This window comes from Notolepis coatsorum (assembly GCF_963971535.1).
Source record: "Notolepis coatsorum genome assembly, chromosome: 13".
Taxonomy (NCBI): domain Eukaryota; kingdom Metazoa; phylum Chordata; class Actinopteri; order Aulopiformes; family Paralepididae; genus Notolepis; species Notolepis coatsorum.
In genome coordinates, this window is record NC_140177.1 from 258,228 (window position 1) to 283,873 (window position 25,646).

Genomic DNA, 25,646 nt, shown 5'->3' on the forward strand with positions numbered 1-25,646 from the left:
CACAGTAACACACCGTAACACACCGTAACACACTGTAACACACCGTAACACACTGTAACAGACTGTAACACATCGTAACACACAGTAACACACTGTAACACACCGTAACACACTGTAACACACTCTGACACACTGTAACACACTTTAACAGACTGTAACACATCGTAACACACAGTAACACACTGTAACACACTGTAACACACTGTAACACATCGTAACACACCGTAACACACTGTAACACACTGTAACACACTGTAACACACTGTGACACACCATAACACACTGTAACACACTGTAACACACTGTAACACACTGTGACACACCATAACACACTGTAACACACCGTAACACACAGTAACACACCGTAACACACTGTAACACACTTTAACACACAGTAACACACCGTAACACACTGTAACACACTGTAACACATCGTAACACACCGTAACACACTGTAACACACCGTAACACACAGTAACACACCGTAACACACTGTAACACACTGTAACACATCGTAACACACCGTAACACACTGTAACACACTTTAACACACAGTAACACACCGTAACACACTGTAACACGCTGTGACACACTGTAACACACAGTAACACACCGTAACACACTGTAACACACTTTAACACACTGTAACACACCGTAACACACTGTAACACACTGTAACAGACTGTAACACACTGTAACACACCGTAACACACCGTAACACACTGTAACACACTGTAACACACTGTAACACACCGTAACACACCGTAACACACTGTAACACACTTTAACAGACTGTAACAGACTGTAACACACCGTAACACACCGTAACACACCGTAACACACCGTGACACACTGTAACACACAGTAACACACAGTAACACACTTTAACACACCGTAACACACAGTAACACACTGTAACACACCGTAACACACTTTAACACACCGTAACACACTGTAACACACCGCAACACACCGTAACACACCGTAACACACTGTAACACACCGTAACACACCGTAACACACTGTAACATACTGTAACACACCATAACACACCGTAACACACTGTAACACACCGTAACACACTGTAACACACTGTAACACACTGTAACACACCGTAACACACTGTAACACACTGTAACACACTGTAACACACCGTAACACACTTTAACACACCATAACACACCGTAACACACTGTAACACACCGTAACACACCGTGACACACTGTAACACACTTTAACACACTAACACACTTTGGATCTAAGTCTCATACTGTATGTAATGTAATGTATGTAATGCAACAATGTCTGACGTTGTCCCTCGTCTGCAGGGTCCCGTTGGTTTCCCTGGCGATCCCGGCCCCCCTGGGGAGCTTGGACCCAGAGTGAGTATCCACCTCCTGCACCCCCACTTTACTAGACCTCTGTCATATTTGGCAAACATGATATGCTGTTAGATAAAAAATAAATTGATTTTCATTTAATTTCATTTCGGTTAACCGTCTGTAATGTGATAGTAAAGGGTTAACCTTCTGTGATTGATTGATTGATTGATTGAAAACTTTTATTAACAGATTGCAGAATGGGTACAGTACAGTACAGCTCAATACACACAATTGTTAAGGGGATGCAGACCAGAGAAAGACGTTCGTCTTGTTTACATCAGGGTCCCCCATTTTCAATTCATAATGACATTTATGACATATACAGATATACAGATATAAGAATCGAATCTGATCATCTGATCTAAACTAATCATGACATTTATGACATACATGACATATAGATATGCAGTGTGTAGTGTGTTAGTGAAAGGTTAACCGCCTGTAGTGTGATAGTAAAGGGTTAACCTTCTGTAGTGTGGTAGTGAAAGGGTTAACCTTCCATATTGTCGCAGTGAAAGGGTTAAACCGTTTGGTAGTGCGGCAGTGAAAGGGTTAACGCCGCTCAGCCCAATAACTCTGTTTCCGTTCCCCTCAGGGTCAAGACGGAGCCAAGGGAGAGCGAGGAGAGGATGGTGAACAAGGAGAAGCGGTAAGAGTTGGAACAGATTGGATCAGCGTTTCTCTGGTGGGATCGGTGTCAGCGTTGGCTTTATCAACTTGTCTCTTGTCGTCTCTCCTCCTCAGGGCTCCCCCGGACCCACCGGTGAGAACGGACCACTTGGGCCACCTGGCAAGAGGGTAAGTTCACCTGAGGTCAAGGTCAAAGTCAAAGTCAGCTTTATTGTCACCTCTCCTAATGTGCAAGACATACAGAGACATGAAATTGCGTTTCCCCGTTCCCACGGTGTATATAAAAAACAAGATCTAATATAAACATAAAGTAACATATAGTCAGGGGTGCAGTCGTAAAATAGGGGCGGAGGCCAAACGGTATCCTATTATTATGCAAAGTCTAGGCACTTATCACCTAGACTTTGCATAATAATAGGATGCGCGCACTTCGAAGCCCAAACGCCGTTTGACCGCGGTTGCCCAGCACTGCACCACTGCATATAGTACACTATAAACATAAAGTAACATATAGTACTCTATAAACATACAGTAACATACAGTACACTATAAACATAAAGTAACATATAGTACACTATAAACATAAAGTAACATATAGTACACTATAAACATAAAGTAACATAATTATAGTACACCATAAACATAAAGTAACATATGGACAGTATACAGGACTATATACAATGTAGACAGTAGCTAAAAAAAGTTAATGTATGAGTGAAATGGGGCGACAGTGGCTCGGGAGATAGAGCAGTCGTCTGGCAATCCGTAGGTTCCCGGTTTGATTCCCGCTCCTCCCGGGTAGCCTGTCGATGTGTCCTTGAGCAAGACAACTTGTTAGTGGGGCTGTAGGCCAGATCACCTCGTCAGGTCTCTGGTGTTATAGAGATATGGTGAGCAGCTCTGGTGTTATAGCTCTGGTGTTATAGAGATATGGTGAGCAGCTCTGGTGTTATAGAGATATGGTGAGCAGCTCTGGTGTTATAGAGATATGGTGAGCAGCTCTGGTGTTATAGAGATATGGTGAGCAGCTCTGGTGTTATAGAGATATGGTGAGCAGCTCTGGTGTTATAGAGAGATATGGTGAGCAGCTCTGGTGTTATAGAGAGATATGGTGAGCAGCTCTGGTGTTATAGAGAGATATGGTGAGCAGCTCTGGTGTTATAGATATATGGTGAGCAGCTCTGGTGTTATAGAGAGATATGGTGAGCAGCTCTGGTGTTATAGAGATATGGTGAGCAGCTCTGGTGTTATAGAGATATGGTGAGCAGCTCTGGTGTTATAGAGATATGGTGAGCAGCTCTGGTGTTATAGAGATATGGTGAGCAGCTCTGGTGTTATAGAGATATGGTGAGCAGCTCTGGTGTTATAGAGATATGGTGAGCAGCTCTGGTGTTATAGAGATATGGTGAGCAGCTCTGGTGTTATAGAGAGATATGGTGAGCAGCTCTGGTGTTATAGAGATATGGTGAGAGCAGCTCTGGTGTTATAGAGATATGGTGAGCAGCTCTGGTGTTATAGAGATATGGTGAGCAGCTCTGGTGTTATAGAGATATGGTGAGCAGCTCTGGTGTTATAGAGAGATATGGTGAGCAGCTCTGGTGTTATAGAGATATGGTGAGAGCAGCTCTGGTGTTATAGAGATATGGTGAGCAGCTCTGGTGTTATAGAGATATGGTGAACAGCTCTGGTGTTATAGAGATATGGTGAGCAGCTCTGGTGTTATAGAGATATGGTGAGCAGCTCTGGTGTTATAGAGAGATATGGTGAGCAGCTCTGGTGTTATAGAGATATGGTGAGCAGCTCTGGTGTTATAGAGATATGGTGAGCAGCTCTGGTGTTATAGAGATATGGTGAGCAGCTCTGGTGTTATAGAGATATGGTGAGCAGCTCTGGTGTTATAGAGATATGGTGAGCAGCTCTGGTGTTATAGAGAGATATGGTGAGCAGCTCTGGTGTTATAGAGATATGGTGAGCAGCTCTGGTGTTATAGAGATATGGTGAGCAGCTCTGGTGTTATAGAGATATGGTGAGCAGCTCTGGTGTTATAGAGATATGGTGAGCAGCTCTGGTGTTATAGAGATATGGTGAGCAGCTCTGGTGTTATAGAGAGATATGGTGAGCAGCTCTGGTGTTATAGAGATATGGTGAGCAGCTCTGGTGTTATAGAGAGATACGGTGAGCAGCTCTGGTGTTATAGAGATATGGTGAGCAGCTCTGGTGTTATAGAGATATGGTGAGCAGCTCTGGTGTTATAGAGATATGGTGAGCAGCTCTGGTGTTATAGTGATATGGTGAGCAGCTCTGGTGTTATAGTGATATGGTGAGCAGCTCTGGTGTTATAGTGATATGGTGCATTGGTGAGCAGCTCTGGTGTTATAGAGATATGGTGAGCAGCTCTGGTGTTATAGAGATATGGTGAGCAGCTCTGGTGCTATAGAGATATGGTGAGCAGCTCTGGTGTTATAGAGATATGGTGAGAGCAGCTCTGGTGTTATAGAGATATGGTGAGCAGCTCTGGTGTTATAGAGATACAGTGAGCAGCTCTGGTGTTATAGAGATATGGTGAGCAGCTCTGGTGTTATAGAGATATGGTGAGCAGCTCTGGTGTTATAGAGATATGGTGAGCAGCTCTGGTGTTATAGAGATATGGTGAGAGCAGCTCTGGTGTTATAGAGATATGGTGAGCAGCTCTGGTGTTATAAAGATATGGTGAGCAGCTCTGGTGTTATAGAGATATGGTGAGCAGCTCTGGTGTTATAGAGATACGGTGAGCAGCTCTGGTGTTATAGAGATACGGTGAGCAGCTCTGGTGTTATAGAGATATGGTGAGCAGCTCTGGTGTTATAGTGATATGGTGAGCAGCTCTGGTGTTATAGAGATATGGTGAGCAGCTCTGGTGTTATAGAGATATGGTGAGCAGCTCTGGTGTTATAGAGATACGGTGAGCAGCTCTGGTGTTATAGAGATATGGTGAGCAGCTCTGGTGTTATAGAGATATGGTGAGCAGCTCTGGTGTTATAGAGATATGGTGAGCAGCTCTGGTGTTATAGAGATATGGTGAGCAGCTCTGGTGTTATAGAGATATGGTGAGCAGCTCTGGTGTTATAGACATATGATGAGCAGCTCTGGTGTTATAGAGATATGGTGAGCAGCTCTGGTGTTATAGTGATATGGTGAGCAGCTCTGGTGTTATAGAGATATGGTGAGCAGCTCTGGTGTTATAGTGCTATGGTGAGCAGCTCTGGTGTTATAGAGATATGGTGAGCAGCTCTGGTGTTATAGAGATATGGTGAGAGCAGCTCTGGTGTTATAGAGATATGGTGAGCAGCTCTGGTGTTATAGAGATATGGTGAGCAGCTCTGGTGTTATAGAGATATGGTGAGCAGCTCTGGTGTTATATGGAGTAGATGACAAGTTTAACAGGTGTATCAGATAAGGAGGTCAGACCAAGGAGGGTTTTGTAAATTAGTGTAAGCCAATGAATTTCTCGTTGAGAGTGTAATCATTTTATTTCAGATCAGGTGGGGGAAAAGTGGATATTGTGGACGTTTATTTTTATTTTTAGATTGGAAGGAAAATGAAATCATCAAGTAAACATCCAATAGTTGTCAAAAACCAAGCTACAGATGAGAGACCGAGACGAGAAGTGAAGTGAAGTCAAGACAATAGAAAAGTGGACGGAGTCCAGATGAGGACCAAGAGTCCTGCTTAGTAACATCAAAGCGCTATATAAAAAAAAAAAAAGCAGCCATCAAAGCAAACATCAATCTTACCTTCGCATCAAAGCACATTAGGAGACGTGGTAGAGTTACACATCAAAGCACAGCGGGGGACGTGGTAGAGTTACACATCAAAGCACAGCGGGGGACGTGGTAGAGTTACACATCAAAGCACAGCGGGGGACACGGTAGAGTTACACATCAAAGCACAGCGGGGGACACGGTAGAGTTACACATCAAAGCACAGCGGGGGACGTGGTAGAGTTACACATCAAAGCACAGCGGGGGACGTGGTAGAGTTACACATCAAAGCACAGCGGGGGACACGGTAGAGTTACACATCAAAGCACAGCGGGGGACGTGGTAGAGTTACACATCAAAGCACAGCGGGGGACGTGGTAGAGTTACACATCAAAGCACAGCGGGGGACGTGGTAGAGTTACACATCAAAGCACAGCGGGGGACACGGTAGAGTTACACATCAAAGCACAGCGGGGGACGTGGTAGAGTTACACATCAAAGCACAGCGGGGGACGTGGTAGAGTTACACATCAAAGCACAGCGGGGGACATGGTAGAAGTCCTATTATTAGTGCCATTGTCTTACATTTACATCATTTAGCTGAACGCTTTTATCCAAAGTGACTTACAAGTTCTGTACAACAAGTCAGCAGGAAGGTACAACTCTCTGGCAGCTAAGGGTCAGTACGATTGTTCGTCAAACAGTGTTGAATTCGAGTGCTACAGCCTTGAACTTGAACTCGAAGAGCCCATGAGGACTGGAAACTTTTGATGCAATAAAATAAGACAATTATTGGAAACTGATCAAGTTTCGCAAGTCTCACCTGGAAAAGAGATGTGATATATGAAGTATATCATGCCAGTTAGAGTACAGACCCTCACCTGCACCTTGTGTACACTGTTTTTCTCATAGCATTCCCTATATTTATGTCTTTCTTCCATTACCCTGCCCATACCTGTACCTCCCCTCCCCCATACTGCTACGACGCTCACATTTTCCCAAGGGGATCAATAAAGGAATATCTTATCTTATCTCATCTTATCTTATCTTACTCTGACTACTCTGACTACTTACATCAATACGCTATTCAATTTGGATGTTTTTTCCCACCATGAATGGTCCGTCTGTGATATGTTAAGTGTTACTATGATGTTGTACGCAGATGACCGTGATGTTTCTGTTGTGATTCATTGTGCTTGTGTTCTGTCTCCCAGGGTCTCGCTGGAACCAGAGGACCAGAGGGACGACAGGGAGAGAAGGGAACAAAGGTCAGTGGTCCCTGTATGATGTCTACAACTGCCTCATACTGTAATCATAACTACCTCAAACTATACCCATATAACTCTGTATCATAGCATGTATAACAGTGCTGTACATACCATATATACATATTTATATACACATTGTCTGAATATACCTGCATATAATCCTTTTCATATACCTATGTATACACCTGATCCATGTAACTCTGTATGATAGCATGCACAATAATGCTGTATACAGTATATATATATATATATTTAGTGTTATATATTATATATTATCCACATCTATCTGAATATACCTGCATATAATCCTTTTTACATATCTGTAAAGACGATCTATTCAGAATGAGTGGTTAATCAGATGGAATATGAGTAGGAAGAGTCACACATTATGTGTAATAATAATAATAATAATAATACCAGTTATATGAATAATAACCAAGGTGAATGTATTCTCTCCCCACAGGGAGACTCGGGGGCTGTCGGCCCAGCAGGGAAGACGGGTGCTGTGGGCGCTCAGGGACAGCCAGGCAAGCCAGGCACAGAGGGGCTCAGAGGACTTCCTGGATCAGTGGTCAGTGAACACAGTTGATTATTGACCGCAGAGTAAACCACTCCTTTTACACTCAGGAGGTCAACTAGTAGAGTAAACCTTTACACTCAGGAGGTCGACTAGTAGAGTAAACCACTTATTTACACCGATATGATCTGTGAGCTCATTTTATGTAAGATATATATGTTTAATATATGTATGTGTTTAGGGCGGCTAAGTGGTGCAGTGGGCAAGGCGCTCGCCACTAACGCAGGATATGCTGGGTTCGAGCCCAGCTCTCGGCGTTGCTACCAGCTTGGCTGGTCGTTCATACTAACACAATTGGCAGTGTTAGGGGTGGGAAAGCTGGTGGGTGGGGATCGGACGTTGTGGACAGCGACTCCTACAGGTCGGTTGGTGCGCCTGTACAGCAGAATCAGGAAGTAACGGGGGCAGCGTGAGCCTCCCACGCGTTACTCCTCGCCACTGAGAGATCACGCTGTGCAGGTGAAAAGATGCGACAGCTGCCTCCTCGTGTACCGGAGGGGACACGTGATGCAAGGCTTGGTCCTCACTGCAGCCGACCAGTGGGAGGCATAGTCCAGCAACGTTCGAGACAGAGGAGGGGAGAATTGAAGGGAGAATTGGCGAGGCGAAATTGGGATGGGAGAAAAATAGAAAAATAAGGAGAAAAAGTGGATAAAAAAACAAACAAAAAAATATATGTATGTGTTTCATGATTACACCTGCCACTGTCATGTCTGCCTCCTCATGGTCTTTAAATTAGTCTTAATCCGGTCTTTTTATTCCTCCTTTTTTTTTAACCGATGCAGGGTCCATGTAAAGTGTCTCAGGTTCATTACGGGTGACTGCTACACCCGTCACAAAATTGACACTTTGTACACGGTTGCGGTTAGGCTGTTACAGCACTTTAAATGAGCTTGTTAAATACCACGGACTGAGACAAAGTGAGCGTGGGTCAAACTTGGCCCCCAACCGTTGAGTTTCAAACTAAATACACACCTAGGGGCTAGAATACGATTACACTTTTCCAGGACAACATACGATTCTTTCCAGGACATTTTAGTACATTTTCCAGGCTAGGAAATCTAGTCTCTGAATGAGAGGGAACTCTGCCACAATGGACACTTTATTGTGTCGATGATTTTATATAACGTATGCATGACTGCCGACTTTTTTATTTGTTATTGATTGTCGAAAAAATCGAAAAAATAATAATAATAAAATAAAATAAAATAAAATAAAGTGAAGTAAACTAAAGTAAATGCTGGTTCCTTGTGGTTTCAGGGTGAACAAGGATCGCCAGGTCTTTCTGGACAGAAGGGACCATCAGGACCCTTGGTAAGACAACAACTACCTTCCATTCACACATCTACACTATTGACAACAGCTACCTTCCATTCACACATCTACACTATTGACAACAACTACCTTCCATTCACACATCTACACTATTGACAACAACTACCTTCCATTCACACATCTACACTATTGACAACTACCTTCCATTCACACATCTACACTATTGACAACAACTACCTTTCATTCACACATCTACACTATTGACAACAACTACCTTTCATTCACACATCTACACTATTGACAACAACTACCTTCCATTCACACATCTACACTATTGACAACTACCTTTCATTCACACATCTACACTATTGACAACAACTACCTTCCATTCACACATCTACACTATTGACAACTACCTTTCATTCACACATCTACACTATTGACAACTACCTTTCATTCACACATCTACACTATTGACAACTACCTTCCATTCACACATCTACACTATTGACAACTACCTTTCATTCACACATCTACACTATTGACAACTACCTTTCATTCACACATCTACACTATTGACAACTACCTTCCATTCACACATCTACACTATTGACAACAACTCCCCTTCATTCACACATCTACACTATTGACCACAACTACCTTCCATTCACACATCTACACTATTGACAACAACTACCTTTCATTCACACATCTACACTATTGACAACAACTCCCCTCCATTCACACACCTACACTATTGACAACTACTTTGTATTCACACATCTACACTATTGACAACAACTACCTGTCGCTTTCATTCACACATCTACACTATTGCAGTTTAGCAATCCAGCTTAGCATTGACGTGTGGATGTCCAAGGTTTGCATGAATACAAGAGTAGACTGTAGAGTCCACTTTGCTTGTAATGAAGATGGTGGTCATCAAAGTCAGACATTCAAGAGCATTCGGTACCTTAATTGATCTCAAAACCCCGCCCTCTTTTCTTCATTCTCCAATCACAACTGATGGAGAAAAGAGGGCAGGGTTTGAGATGGGTCAATCCAATTCACCCTCGCTCAAAACCGTAGCATCGTCTCATCCCCCCCCCCTCGCCCTGCTCCTTTGTCTTCTCTCTCCTCCTCTTCCCCCTCTTCTTCTCCATCCCTCTCTCCTCCTCCTCCTCTTCTCCAGGGTCCACCAGGTCTGCCCGGTCTGCGTGGGGACCCAGGCGCCAGGGGAGAGAAGGGCCACCCAGGTCTCATCGGTTTGATCGGACCCCCGGGAGAGCAGGGAGAGAAGGGAGACAGAGGTCTGTCCGGACCCCTCGGATCCAACGGAGTCAAGGGAGACAACGTGAGTGTCTGTCCACCCTTCCCAACGCCACTTCCTGTCCCGTCTCTCTGTCTCTCTCTCTCTCTCTCTCTCTCTCTCTCTCTCTCTCTCTTTCTCTTAGTCCCGCAAGGGGCAATTTAGAGCATGGTACGGCAAACGGCTGCATTTCTACACATTCAAGACAAAACGGGGACAAGAGACATAGATGACACTTCAAAGCACAAGAGACATGACACTGCCAGAACGGGATCCCTACATTGTTGATCTGTCAAGTCCAATAAATATTTTGTCCTCATATTTTTACATTCAGATCTAATTTGATTGCCGATATTATATTATATACTATATCTCTCGTAGAAATGTTCTGTTCCAGTCGCCTGTACATTCAGCTTCAGTTTCACATTAATGAACATAAAGTAAATGTGTGAGACAGTGTTAGCCAAAGCAAATTTTCAACTGTTGTCCCTGGATCTGGTGTTAAAAAGCCGCTAAAAAGCGGTCAGGTGGCGTAGCGGAGATTGTACTCGTCACCAATGCAAGAGGCTGCGGTCTCGACTCCCAGAGAGTCAGCATTGCCTTGGCTCGGGCTGATCGCTATACTAACTTGTTTGGCTGAGTTAGGGGGAGGGGAGCCGTGGGTGGGTCCTGGGCGTTGTGGACAGCGACCCCTACGGTTCGGTCGGGGCGCCTGCACAGCGAGGGTAGGATCTGGAGAGAGGTAGACGGTAGTGCGACCTTCCACACGTTACACTCTCCCAGTGAGAATTTGCGAGGCCAGGCTGGCTGCCGGCTGGCTGCACATGCGTCGGACGAAAGCATGTGACAGTCTCCGGCCTCTCGGACCAACAGTAGGGGGGGTGCGCAACAACCAGGAAGGGGGTTGGGAATTGGCATAACGACTAACAGTGGGATGGGAGAAAAATCGGGAAAAAAGGAGGGGGAAAAAGATAATAATAAAGAATTTAAAAAAAAAATGCTAAAAAGAAAGCATAACATATATGGCCTACAGGTAATTAAGAACAGGTTAAAAACAGGCAAACATATTTACATCAGACAATGTACAAACAAACAATAATTCCTCTAGGGTACATTCAGCTTTACTAAACCCTGTCTCCTCTAGCTTTACTAAACCCTGTCTCCTCTAGCTTTACTAAACTCTGTCTCCTCTAGCTTTACTAAACCCTGTCTCCTCTAGCTTTACTAAACCCTGTCTCCTCTAGCTTTACTAAACTCTGTCTCCTCTAGCTTTACTAAACCCTGTCTCCTCTATCTTTACTAAACCCTGTCTCCTCTAGTTTTACTAAACCCTGTCTCCTCTAGCTTTACTAAACCCTGTCTCATCTAGTTTTACTAAACCCTGTCTCCTCTAGTTTTACTAAACCCTGTCTCCTATAGCTTTACTAAACCCTGTCTCCTCTATCTTTACTAAACCCTGTCTCCTCAGTTTTACTAAACCCTGTCTCCTCTATCTTTACTAAACCCTGTCTCCTCTATCTTTACTAAACCCTGTCTCCTCAGTTTTACTAAACCCTGTCTCCTCTAGTTTTACTAAACCCTGTCTCCTCTATCTTTACTAAACCCGTCTCCTCTATCTTTACTAAACCCTCTGTCTCCTCTCTAGGGTCCAGCTTTACTAAACCCTCTGTCTCCTCTCTAGGGTCCAGCTTTACTAAACCCTGTCTCCTCTATAGGGTCTAGCTTTACTAAACCCTCTGTCTCCTCTCTAGGGTCCAGCTTTACTAAACCCTGTCTCCTCTATAGGGTCTAGCTTTACTAAACCCTCTGTCTCCTCTCTAGGGTCCAGCTTTACTAAACCCTGTCTCCTCTCTAGGGTCTAGCTTTACTAAACCCTCTGTCTCCTCTCTAGGGTCCAGCTTTACTAAACCCTGTCTCCTCTCTAGGGTCTAGCTTTACTAAACCCTCTGTCTCCTCTCTAGGGTCCAGCTTTACTAAACCCCGTCTCCTCTATAGGGTCTAGCTTTACTAAACCCTCTGTCTCCTCTCTAGGGTATGCCTGGAGGCACTGGACCCATCGGCCCAGCCGGTCCCGCTGGAGTAACTGTGAGTATAACCATCCTCATCAACACCAATATGCCGTTTTATACTTTTATACTGATTATTTTGCTATGATATTTTTCATTATTTAATAAAAAAAAATAAGAAGTCTTTCATCCCACATGCCATTGCTCTGATGAATTCTATCTATCTATCCATCCATCTATCTATCTATCTATCTATCTATCTATCTATCTATCTATCTATCTATCTATCTATCTATCTATCTATCTATCTATCTATCTATCTATCTATCTATCTATCTATCTATCTATCTATCTATCTATCTATCTATCTATCTATCTATCTATCTATCTATCTATCTATCTATCTATCTATCTATCTATCTATCTATCTATCCATCTATCCATCCACAGGGTCCTCAAGGTATCAAGGGAGCTAAGGGTTCTAGTGTGAGTATTGGTTCTCCCTCTTCCTCCATAATCCTGTGTGAAAGGAACCACCCGTATGTTTACAACATCGGGTCTCATTCACCAACAAAAGATCAGACACGTTTTTGTCCTAGCGCCACTTATTATAAGACAATGTTGGTGAATGAGGTCCATTGACTTCTGGGACTTTGATGAGTTGAACTTGCTAACTGCTAAGACTCTGTGAATGTGCCTCCTGCATGTTGAGGGTGTTGACTGTGTTTCCCGCGGCGTGTTGCTGTAATACTGACGCCTCGCTCAGACGGATGACGTGTCTGTGTCTCTTTCAGGGAGGCGCTGGTCCCAAGGGAGAGAAGGGTGTACAGGGACCCGCGGGACCACCGGTGAGCATTACACTCCTTCTGGACAGTAGAGTATCTATTGTTATGTTCATTGAACCTTTATTTAAACAATTCTCATTTACATTGACAGTTTGGCGAGAGGACAAAGGGGGCATCTCGAAGAGTAACAGGGGAAAGGGGACAAAAAAGAAATAGAAAAGAGACAGATGATACATACATCACAGAGGTCTAGGGAAATAATGAAAACACACATCAAATAAACAACCAAATACAATTACAAGGTATACATGACGTACTAGTCATACACACATCTTCTAAGGAGCCACGCCCAGTTTCCCAAAAACACCTCGCCCACAAACATCACACGGTTCCATTGTAAGTCAATTAACCCTTTCACTACCACACTACCAAATAGTTAACCCTTTCACTGCCACAATACAGAAGGTTAACCCTTTCACTACCACGTAGTGGAAATTAGCACCAGCTTCCAGAGCAAGAACACTGATGTAGGATCACTGGTAGGGTTGGGTACCTTTCACATTTGAACCGGTACTGGTACCGGTACCTGTGAATCGATACCGGTACCCAACGGTACCTTTTTCTGTACTCTGTTTAGTATACCTACCTCAGTTGTAAAAAAAAATAAAAAATCCAAACTTCAAATAATTGATTATCATTATTATTTATTTATAACAATTTGTTAATATATACTGTATATAATATTGCAGCGAGCGTTGTCTGCATCTAGCTTTGTAAAGTGTAACAAGACTTGCAACCGTTTTCGGCTTGCCATTTGCCCCGACTGCTTTGTTGTTGAATCAATTCAAATCCTAGGTAAGCGTGTATTGTGCGCGTGAACGTGCGGCACACTTCATAGGGATTTTGTACATACCCGTTTATTAACAACAATATCAAATGAGGACTATTACTATACAATGTACACAACTATATAAATAAAAGGGTGCTCACAAACACTAGCCACATCGTTACTAGAGAACTAATTATGACAACAAGTTGATGCTTGACACTGCTGTCAGATGTCAGGTGAAGCAGGAAGTGAAATCACTGGCTCAGGTTAAATAAAACCAAACCTGTAGCTACATTAGGCACAAACAATGGAGCGCCACCCAGTGACCAAACACGGCACTGCAACCAAACAACAACACAGAAATAGAAGAGGCACGTTTGTGACCGTTACACCGTGTCCCCGCCGCCTCCTCACAGGGCCCACCAGGAGACGTCATCCAGCCCCTGCCCATCCAGAGGCATCCCAAGTCCAAGCGCTCCATCGACGCCAGCAAGATGTTCTCCGAGACCGACGGCGAGATGCCCGCGGCCGACACCGCCGGCGCGGAGTTCCTGACGGGCGGCGAGGGCATGGAGGAGATCTTCGGCTCCCTCAACGCCCTGCGGCAGGAGATCGAGACCATGAGGTTCCCCATGGGCACCCAGGAGAGCCCGGCGCGCACCTGCCAGGACCTGCACCTCAGCCAGCCGGACCTCAAGGACGGTCCGTCCAACATCCTCCTACTGTCTATATTATTATTAGTGTCTTGTATAAACTAGTCTAATCCCCACGCTGTTGCTCCAGAAACTCAGCCCAGTCACAACGCCATTTAGATTAGATTATATCAGATTAGATTAGATTATATCAGATTAGATTAGATTTGATCAGATTAGATCAGATTATATCAGATTAGATTATATTAGATTAGACTAGTTTATATTAGATTAGATTAGATTAGATTAGATTAGACTAGTTTAGGTTAGATTATATCAGATTCGACTAGACTAGTTTATATTAGATTAGATTCGTTTATATTAGATTAGATTATATCAGATTAGATTAGATTAGTTTATATTAGATTAGATCAGATTAGGGCGGCTAGGTGGTGTAGTGGGCAAGGCACTCGCCACCAGTGTGGAGACGCTAGGATTCGCGTGTTCGAATCCAGCTCTCCACATTGTTTTCAGTTTAGCTGGTCGTCCGCAGTAATACACATTGGCCGTATTACGGGGAGGGAAAACTGAAGGGTGGGGATCGAACGTTGTGAACAAGCGACTCCTACAAGTCGGTTGGTGCGCCTGCGCAGTAGAATCAGGAAGTGTCGGGGGCAGCGTGAGCCTCCCACGCGTTACTCCTCGACACTGAGAGATCGAGCTGCGCAGGTGAAAAGATGCGACTGCTGTTACCTCAAGTACCGGAGGGGACTTGTGCTATGTATGACTTAGTCCACATTGCAGCCGGCTTGTGGGAGGCAAGAAACAGCGTTCGTGACAGGGGAGGGTTGAATTGGATGATACGAAATTGGGATGGGAGAAAAATATAGAAAAATGGGAGAAAAAGTGGATCAAAAAAAAAAAAGATTAGATCAGATTAGATTAGACTAGTTTATATTAGATTAGATTAGATTAGATTAGATTAGATTAGATTCGATTAGACTAGTTTGTAGGAGTGCGGAACAAACGGACTGCCAGACGGTTGTTAGATGCAATACACGTGAAGGTGCAATGTTTACTTCCTACTTCCTATATACAACCTAATACGTCGTCACGTCAACCCGTGTGACTGGCCAGCAGCGTAACTAGTAAGAGTAGGTAAGGGATATGTACAGATATTTAGATATAGATATACTATCTACAGGTACGTAAAAAGGATTATATGCAGGTATGTACAGACAGATGTGGATAGATATATATTCGGTAAGAATAAATATATATATACGGTATATACCGGTAATACAGCATTATATACACAGCACTTTGGATTGTTCTCCCACATTGGGAAGCCAGTCAAATGGGACCCTCTAGTGGCCAAGGGAGGTACTTGTTTGAAAAGGCTTCAGGCAGGGACGCGTGTATCACTTCCGCAACGGATTTAGTCGGATTTCGGTTTCCGGGTTCGCCTGATTGGCCGCGACGGCCACGTGACACGTGTGGCACGCCCCCGCGGCAGCGTCAGCTGCTGTTTAATGCTCACTTTTCCCACTTCAATGACAGAGTTGCTGTTTAATGCTCACTTTTCCCACTTCAATGACAGAGCTGCTGTTTAATAATATTGTCGCGTTGTGGAAAGCAGGATGAGAGAGCGTAGATTTCAGTGTGTATCATTTAATCATTTATCATTTAACATTTGACAGGCATACATTGTTGTCATACAGAGTACAGAATACTTTTATCCAAAATGCTTCATACTGTTACTGTTAGAGACTGTGCTAGACAAGATAAGTATGAAATAAAATAGTATAGCATGTAAAATAGAAGTAAAAATAGAGGTCACGCTGTTCAGTATAGACATATGTACAATGTTCGATGCAGAATAGAAGTAACTGAGTTACCATACAATATACAATATACTATGCAATGTACTAATATACAATACGCTATAGTGCAACGCAGAAATGGGATGAGGTACAATTTACAGTAAGGTGTACGAGTTGCAGTGCAAATGCTTCTTACTGTTGCGCTCCAGAGACTGTTACTGTACCATACAATATACAATATACTATGCAATGTACTAATATACAATACGCTATAGTGCAAAGCAGAAATGTAAGGTGTACGAGTTGCAGTGCTCCAGAGACTGTTGAGCATTTTGGATAAAAGTATTCTGTACTTCTGTATGACAACAATGTATGCCTTTCAAATGTTAAATGATAAATGATTAAATGATACACACTGAAATCTACGCTCTCTCATCCTGCTTTCCACAACGCGACAATATTATTAAACAGCAGCTGGGGCGGCTAGGTGGTGTAGTGGGCAAGGCACTCGCCACCAGTGTGGAGACGCTAGGATTCGCGTGTTCGAATCCAGCTCTCCACATTGTTTTTCAGTTTGGCTGGTCGTCCGCAGTAATACACATTGGCCGTATTACGGGGAGGGAAAACTGAAGGGTGGGGATCGAACGTTGTGAACAAGCGACTCCTACAAGTCGGTTGGTGCGCCTGCGCAGTAGAATCAGGAAGTGTCGGGGGCAGCGTGAGCCTCCCACGCGTTACTCCTCGACACTGAGAGATCGAGCTGCGCAGGTGAAAAGATGCGACTGCTGTTACCTCAAGTACCGGAGGGGACTTGTGCAATGTATGACTTAGTCCACATTGCAGCCGGCTTGTGGGAGGCAAGAAACAGCGTTCGTGACAGGGGAGGGTTGAATTGGATGATACGAAAATTGGGATGGGAGAAAATATGGAAAAATGGGAGAAAAAGTGGATCAAAAAAAAACAGCAGCTCTGTCTTTCAAATGTTAAATGATAAATGATTAAATGATACACACTGAAATCTACGCTCTCTCATCCTGCTTTCCACAACGCGACAATATTATTAAACAGCAGCTCTGTCATTGAAGTGGGAAAAGTGAGCATTAAACAGCAGCTCTGTCATTGAAGTGGGAAAAGTGAGCATTAAACAGCAGCTCTGTCATTGAAGTGGGAAAAGTGAGCATTAAACAGCAGCTCTGTCATTGAAGTGGGAAAAGTGAGCATTAAACAGCAGCTCTGTCATTGAAGTGGGAAAAGTGAGCATTAAACAGCAGCTCTGTCATTGAAGTGGGAAAAGTGAGCATTAAACAGCAGCTCTGTCATTGAAGTGGGAAAAGTGAGCATTAAACAGCAGCTCTGTCATTGAAGTGGGAAAAGTGATTAAACAGCAGCGCGTCTGCACTCAGAAGATGGCGCGACAATATAAGTGATACACGCGGCAGGGACGCTCCTCAACACCATGATATAATAACAGCTCTTTCTGTTTTGACGTGTTGAGATGTCCGAGCTGTGTGTCTGACTCTTAACCACCAAGACCTGCACGGACTACAACATCATGACGTACATCATGCCAGTTAGGGTCCCTTGTGTATACTGCACCTTGTGTATACTGTTTACTTTTACTCATAGTATTATAGATTATAATTTTATTGTAACATATACAGACCCTCATCTGCACCTTTGTTTACACATTTATCTTTCTCATGTTTTTTATATTCAGAGTTAATTATATTGTTTACACTGTTTATTTCTGTCAGATCTAATTGTATTGCCTTCTTCTATTACCCTGCCCATACCTGTACCTCCCCTCCCCCATGCTGATATGATGCCCGAATTTCCACAAGGGGATCAATACAGGAATATCTTATCTTTGTCGTATACATATGTATGGATTAAAACTCTATTTTCAATTTATATGCACGTAAACACTCTGAAACACTGAAAACACTGAAAACCTGCGCACACAGACCGACGTCTTTCTAAAGGCCCAGACAGTTCACAGTCTTCCTTGTGATTAACACGACGTCCTGTCTCTCTGTCTCCCCCTGCAGGAGAGTACTGGATCGACCCCAACCAGGGCTGCTCTCGTGATTCCCTCAAGGTCTTCTGTAACTTCACTAACGGTGCCGAGACGTGTCTGTACCCCAGCAAGACCGTCGACACGGTGAGTCTCTGTTGTTGACTAGTGCATCACCCGGCCATTAAGACCCGCTATATAGTGCCGTGAGGCCAGTGCCCCCAAAGTACGCTTAGGGTCCCTCCCTGGTTCTAACGCAGTGGTTCTCAAACTACGGGTCACGACCCAAATTGGGGTTGCGGGTAAAAAATAAAGAAAATATATATATATATATATTTTTTTATGTTCTGGCAACATATTTTGGCTAAATATGCCTCGTTTTATAAATGTGTATTGATAACATAGTGCTGTAATTACATTTTCTAATAAATATGCATGATCAAGTTCAACAACGTATGCTTTTATTTTGATATTCCTTAATTCCACGTTGAAATTACGCGATACATTAACACTTTGGATGCCAGCCATGACATAACACGTGTTATCAGCCCGCCCCCTGAATGCCCACCATGACAATTAGCGTGACATTTTTTATGTATGTAGCGTTGGATCAATAAAAGGATTGATTTTTGGAATGGCGATCAGGAATTGGAATAATCTTTTTGGATAACATCTGATCTCAGGTAAGGAATCTATTTTACCAGTCTTAGGATAATCAGACCTGTTTTCACGGAGATATAAGCTTTTCCCCTATGTGTGATGTGGCTGTTTGGCTGTGCGAGCGATCAGGAAATATATCAGATCAGATATCAGATCGCCTATATAGCGTGCATACGTACACATATACTATCGATAATCTAGCGTTTATTTGAAAACTATTCATAAATAGGCCGAAAAATTAGAACGTTTTTGTGTACTCTAGAATATTCCGTTTATTATGGAATATTTTTATTTTCCTTGAAAACGAGGGCTTTTCAAGATGCTATAAAACGGAAATGAACCGATAAAAAAACAATCCGCTTCGACAATGTTGACTGGAAAATGAGTCATTGATAAGCGACGGGCAGATTAGACACATAGCCATAATTTAAAACATAGATTAGGCGATATTAACGCTAACATTGAAGTGGGTGGTGGGCATTCAAGCACTAAATCGTGCGCCCCCTGCTGGCACTGAAAGAGTTAAGTGTGGGGTCCCCAAAATAATTCCTAAATGAAATGGGGTCACGGTATAAAAAGGTTTGAGAACCCCTGCTCTAATGCTTAGTCCCTCCCTGCTTCTAACCCTGAAACATGTGTATCTTCTCTCACGACAGGTGAGAATGAGTTCCTGGGACGCAGAGACCCCCGGATCCTGGTACAGTCAGTTTGCGACGGGCAGTAAGGTTAGTAACTTTGTGATACGTTCACACCGCGGGCAAGAATGGCTCAAATCAAGATTTCTTTGCTTATTATGCGACTCAGATGAGATTTTTTTCACAACAGTGTGAACGGCACCAATCACATGGAATCTGATCTTTTTTATTCTGATTTGGGGCCACTTTCATATGTTGGTCCTGAATCAGATACAGGTCTGATCTCTTGCAATGCGACTTCACAGTGTGAACAGTCTTGTCACTTTCTTGTGACTTTCACGTCACTCTAGAGACTGAAATTATTCGCAATCTTCTTTAGCAGTGACCAGTTCACACTGAAATCTGATATTGGCCACATTTAAAAAAAAATTATGTGAACAACCAAACCAAAAAAATCTGATCTGAGCAATAAATGAGAATTGAGCACTAAGGCCGTCAGTGTGAACACAGCCTCTAATACTGAGGATGTTTTCTTTTGTTCTTTTTTGTTTTTTTTACTCAATGTCCCTGATTCTATTTTCACCTCCACCTTCCCCCTCTTCCCTATTCCCTCTCTTCCTGTCCTCCTCCCTCTCTTCCTGTCATCTTCCTACTCCATCCCTCCATCTCCCAACTCCCTTTGCCCCTTCTTACTCTTCCTTATCCTCCTCCTCATGCTCCTCCTGCTCCTCCTCCTCTTCCTCCTCCTCTCCTCTTCCTCCTCCTGCTCCTCCTCCTCCTCTTCCTCCTCCTCTTCCTCCTCCTCCTGCTCCTCCTCCTCCTCTTCCTCCTCCTCTTCCTCCTCCTGCTCCTGCTCCTCCTCTTCCTCCTCCTGCTCCTCCTCTTCCTTCTCCTCTTCCTCCTCCTCCTCCTCTTCCTCCTCCTCTTCAGTTCTCCTATGTGGACTCTGACGGAGTGCCGGTGGGCGTGGTCCAGCTTGGCTTCCTGCGTCTCCTGAGTGTGCAGGCCCGTCAGAACCTGACCTACCACTGCCACCGCTCAGTGGCCTGGTCCGACCGCACTACCAAGAACAACCACAAGAGAGCGCTGCATCTCCTGGGCGCCAACGACGAGGATCTGAGCTACGAGACCAGCCCTTACATTAAGGCCCTGATCGACGGCTGCTCTGTGAGTCTCAGTCTGCTAAACCAACAAGCCCAAACCCAAGCCTTTAGAGAGGAGAATAACCAGCTTTATAGAGGAGAATAGCCAGGCTTTATAGAGGAGAATAGCCAGGCTTTATAGAGGAGAATAGCCAGGCTTTATAGTCAGGACAGGACAGCTGAAACCATCACAGTCAGGACAGCTGAAACCATCACAGTCAGGACAGCTGAAACCATCACAGTCAGGACAGCTGAAACCATCACAGTCAGGACAGACAGCTGAAACCACCACAGTCAGGACAGATGAAAGCATCACAGTCAGGACAGCTGAAACCACCACAGTCAGTACAGCTGAAACCATCACAGTCAGGACAGCTGAAACCATCACAGTCAGGACAGCTGAAACCATCACAGTCAGGACAGCTGAAACCATCACAGTCAGGACAGCTGAAACCATCACAGTCAGGACAGATGAAACCATCACAGTCAGGACAGCTGAAACCACCACAGTCAGTACAGCTGAAACCACCACAGTCAGGACAGATGAAACCATCACAGTCAGGACAGCTGAAACCACCACAGTCAGGACAGCTGAAACCACCACAGTCAGTACAGCTGAAACCACCACAGTCAGGACAGATGAAACCATCACAGTCAGGACAGCTGAAACCACGACAGTCAGGACAGCTGAAACCATCACAGTCAGGACAGCTGAAACCATCACAGTCAGGACAGACAGCTGAAACCACCACAGTCAGGACAGCTGAAACCATCACAGTCAGGACAGACAGCTGAAACCACCACAGTCAGGACAGCTGAAACCATCACAGTCAGGACAGCTGAAACCATCACAGTCAGGACAGACAGCTGAAACCACCACAGTCAGGACAGCTGAAACCACCACAGTCAGGACAGACAGCTGCAACCATCACAGTCAGGACAGACAGCTGAAACCGCCACAGTCAGGACAGACAGCTGAAACCATCACAGTCAGGACAGACAGCTGAAACCATCACAGTCAGGACAGACAGCTGCAACCACCACAGTCAGGACAGACAGCTGAAACCACCATCACAGTCAGGACAGCTGAAACCCGCCCAATTTTACTACATTAATTTAATCTACTAACCTTCGTACTGTCTTTTACTAGTATGCACTTAGCTACCATGTCTATATTACTACCTACTATGCTAATATGTCTTTACTACTATGCACTCAAGTTCAACACTGTTTGAAGAGCAATCTTACTGACCCTTAGCTGCCAGAGTTGTACCTTCCTGGCTTTGGATAAAAGCGTTCAGCTAAATGACTAAATGTAAATGTAAGGGTTTTCCCCGTGTTTATCTTAAGTCATCATAAGGGTAGAAATACAAAAATACACGTCCTCATGAGACCCTCTCCAAATCTGTCATGAGTTTGAATTTCACTCCCTCTCTCTCCCTCTCTCTCTCTCTCAGTACCGTAAGGGCTTCGACAGGACAGTGCTGGAGGTGAACACACCTCAGGTGGAACAGCTCCCCCTGCTGGACATCAAGGTCTCAGACTTTGGGGAGAACAATCAGCAGTTTGGCTTTGAAGTGGGACCTGTCTGTTTCCAGGGCTAAACACACACACACACACACACACACACACACACACACACACACACACACACACACACACACACACACACTTAAAGGCACACTTAGACAGGAATATTGTACCATACATGCCCATTGATTTGTAAATGAACTTGTAAATTATATGAAACAGAACGGATACAAACACACACACACACACACACACACACACACACACACACACACACACACACAAATGCGAGACAGACACGCATTCACACTCGAGTTACGTACACACGCCCAGGGACAACGACATCCTCCCGACAAGTAATGGACAACAAAAAAAACAAGAGAAGATACAAAATAGAACATGAACAACTCTCTTGAAGACGAGACCGTCGACGATAGAAAGAAAGAAAGAAAGAATGAAAGAAAGGATGAAAGAAAGAAAGAAAGAAAGAAAGAGGGACAGATAGCATCTTTTTTGGAATAAAACGTTGTTCTACCAACAGCGAGCGGCCGGCCTGAGAACGTGGCGGCCACCCCCACGCCAGAACCCCCCCCCCCCCCCCCCTCTCACTCCTCCCCCCGTCTCACTCCTCCCCACTGTCACTCTTAGTTCCACTTGTCTCGCCCACTCTACCTCTTCATCCCAACCGCCCCCCCCCCCCACCAGGCCTCTCAGTACATCCTCAGCCTCCAGAACAAGACGAGCGGACCGGAACCCCGCAGAACCGCAGTGTTGCTCCACCAGTCCAGCGCCCAGTGGGTTCTGTTCATCCTCCACACGGTCCCACACCAACCTGAGTCAATGCTACCCCCCCCCCCCCCTCCCCCCCCGAACCTCACCCATAGAATCTTCCTGGCGCAGTGCATTGTGGGTAACGGAGGCCGAAGGCCTGGTGTGAACGAGGCGTGAATATATCAACAACCCCCCTTTCTCTCAGCGGCGCCGTAAGAGTAGAAAAGTCTCTCGATGGGAAACTGTGTTGGAAGCGAAACCATACGACTGGCATCATGGGGGCGGACCGTGTTGGAAGTGAAACCAAACGACTGGCATCACGGGGGCAGTGTTGCATGCAGTGGGGCAGGTTGGAAGGGATGTCTGTGTCTTCTCGTCAAGTAACGCCCAGCGACAAATTCAAAAGCCATTAACCTTGTAATTGTACTGAGCTTGATGTTATTTGTACATGTATTTTATACCTGTTGTGAATGCCTTTTAAATGGGCCAGTTGTTTTTAGATCACAAGCCAACTTAACAGGCCAGGGGAAAGCTGTTCTATCAGTCCACTATTTACAGAATTATCGCCTTGGTCTTTTTGATAATCGTTTTTCCTCACTTTCCAGAACATTACAGTTATTTGAGTTCCTTCTGACATTCCATCTAGTTCTACAAGCACAGGACGTTATCAGGGTGTAAATGTGTATATGAGTTTCCAAGTTCTCTCTTCATGACAGTGATTACATGCATGCTCTATTAATAAAGAGAAAAAGCTGTTTGACAAGGTGCTACTTAAACCAAACCATAAACATTTTAACTATTCACTTTGAATCCTTCATTTTGTTTTTAAAGTCTCTCTCACCATCTCAGAAGCCAGCCACCAGCTCGGGGAACGTGTGCATTACCTTCCATTTTGTACAGAAATAGCTTTATTGTATTTATTTAAAACAAAAACAGGGTACTTTGAGGGGGAAAAAAAAAATACAACCAAATATTCCAGTCCTGTGTGGTAATATTCCAGTCCTGTGTGGTAATATTTCATTTATATTTATTTCCTGTAGCTTTTTCACTTGAAGGTCAATTGAGTCAAGTTCAAAACGTAAAACAACCCGTTCTGGACGCAGTACCTCTGAGCAAACGCCCTGGTTCATCATTGCATGACGTCAAAGTGGGAACAATAGTCTGTGGCCATATGTTACTGTAACCTGTTTCATCCTGTACTGTACTGTGCTGTTCAATCTGCTTCCATTGTAATGATTAAAAGGTGACTCTCTAACGTCCTCACATTTCATTACTGCTGCCATGGTTACACTTCACTGGGGGGGGGGGGGGGGGGGGGTAGCGAGCTGGCTGTTTCCCCACCGTGACTAGGTGACGTGGGAGGGACGTGTGTGTAGGGGACGTGCGAGGACATGCAGGTTGGGATCCCTATGTGAATGTGTCTCCTCTTGGTGAGACGCAGCCCAGGCAGACGGGAGGGGTCGGTGGGACGGTCACGGGACGATTCTCTCGACCACCAAGGGACTCAAGTTATTAACAACATATTGTTTGTATGATGTCATACTAGGGGTTTTTCGTTTTGTTGTTTTTCTTTCTATTTGTGTTGACTTTCGTTATAGGAGGGAAAGGGGGGGAGGGGACAAAACTAGTAAAAACACAAGACAAATAAGAGAATGTTTTTATTTGTTAAAGACAAACAAATGTTTCAACAACAAAAAAAAGAATATGGTGCTGAAAAGAGACAAAGTATTATTTTATGTGTAAGTAATTTTTTTTTAATTCTTGTTTCTGTAATATATCTTTTTAAAAAGAGCTGCTTGACTCCCTCGTTTTTCTTCCAAGCGCCACCCCCCTCCCTCTCCCCCATCCCTCTCCCCTTTCCTGCCATTTTCATCCATCTTTCCCACAGTACGTGGGGCATGTTGTTCATTGTAACCAAAACTAAGTAAAACTCTATATAAATATATATATATATATCAGCTTCCTCAAACAAGTGGGTGTGAACCATGGAGATACAGTGTGAACAGAAAATATTCTAAACTATTATTCCACTAAATAATAACTACTGCCGCCTCTAGAGATTCCAAGTTCCCTCTTGTGTAAGATGGCTGCTGCCTCCATCCCTTCCTCTCCATCCTTTCCTCCCTTCCTCTCTCCATCCCTTCCTCCTTTCCTCCCTCCATCCCTCACTCCCTGCCTTCATCCTTTCCTCCCTCCATCCCTCCCGCCCTTCCTTCAGGGTATCTGCAGGTTTCAACAAGTTCAATTTAAGACTTTGTAATACCAATTTCACGACCATACTAGTGAAAAAAAACTAAAAACACACATAGTGACAGTTTTAAAAGCTGACTGACTAACTGTAAGCTCTCGCCCGACGCACAAAGCTCCTGGTAGCCCCACACAGGAAACAATGACTTGATTTTAATACCTGTGCAAAGTGCAGACTTTTTAATACCTCTTGAGGCCTTAAATTGAGAATTATGAATGTAACACTTTTTAAGACGTTAATACATACCCTGTCCTGCACCGCTCTTTAACCCTTTCACTACCTCATTACCACACTACAGAAGGTTAACCTTTTACTATCACACTACAGACGGTTAACCGTTAACGGTGATAGTAAAGGGTTAACCCTTTGTCGTGTGGCAGTGAAAGGGTT

The 25,646-nt window shown here is 44.2% G+C and overlaps 1 protein-coding gene across 1 annotated transcript in view; it reads left to right on the forward strand.

Moving 5' to 3' along the window:
• Positions 1-24,267, forward strand: part of LOC311239073 (uncharacterized protein) — a 119,065-nt gene extending 94,798 nt beyond the window's left edge. The window contains 15 exon segments of the mRNA XM_084327301.1: positions 1,329-1,382; positions 1,978-2,031; positions 2,127-2,180; positions 6,967-7,020; positions 7,484-7,591; positions 8,858-8,911; positions 10,065-10,226; positions 12,213-12,266; positions 12,638-12,673; positions 12,982-13,035; positions 14,218-14,503; positions 18,305-18,417; positions 19,587-19,655; positions 20,496-20,732; positions 22,165-24,267. Coding sequence (XP_084183427.1) covers positions 1,329-1,382; positions 1,978-2,031; positions 2,127-2,180; positions 6,967-7,020; positions 7,484-7,591; positions 8,858-8,911; positions 10,065-10,226; positions 12,213-12,266; positions 12,638-12,673; positions 12,982-13,035; positions 14,218-14,503; positions 18,305-18,417; positions 19,587-19,655; positions 20,496-20,732; positions 22,165-22,311 — 1,536 coding nt within the window. The 3' untranslated portion in view covers positions 22,312-24,267.
• Positions 24,268-25,646: the final 1,379 nt, after the last annotated feature.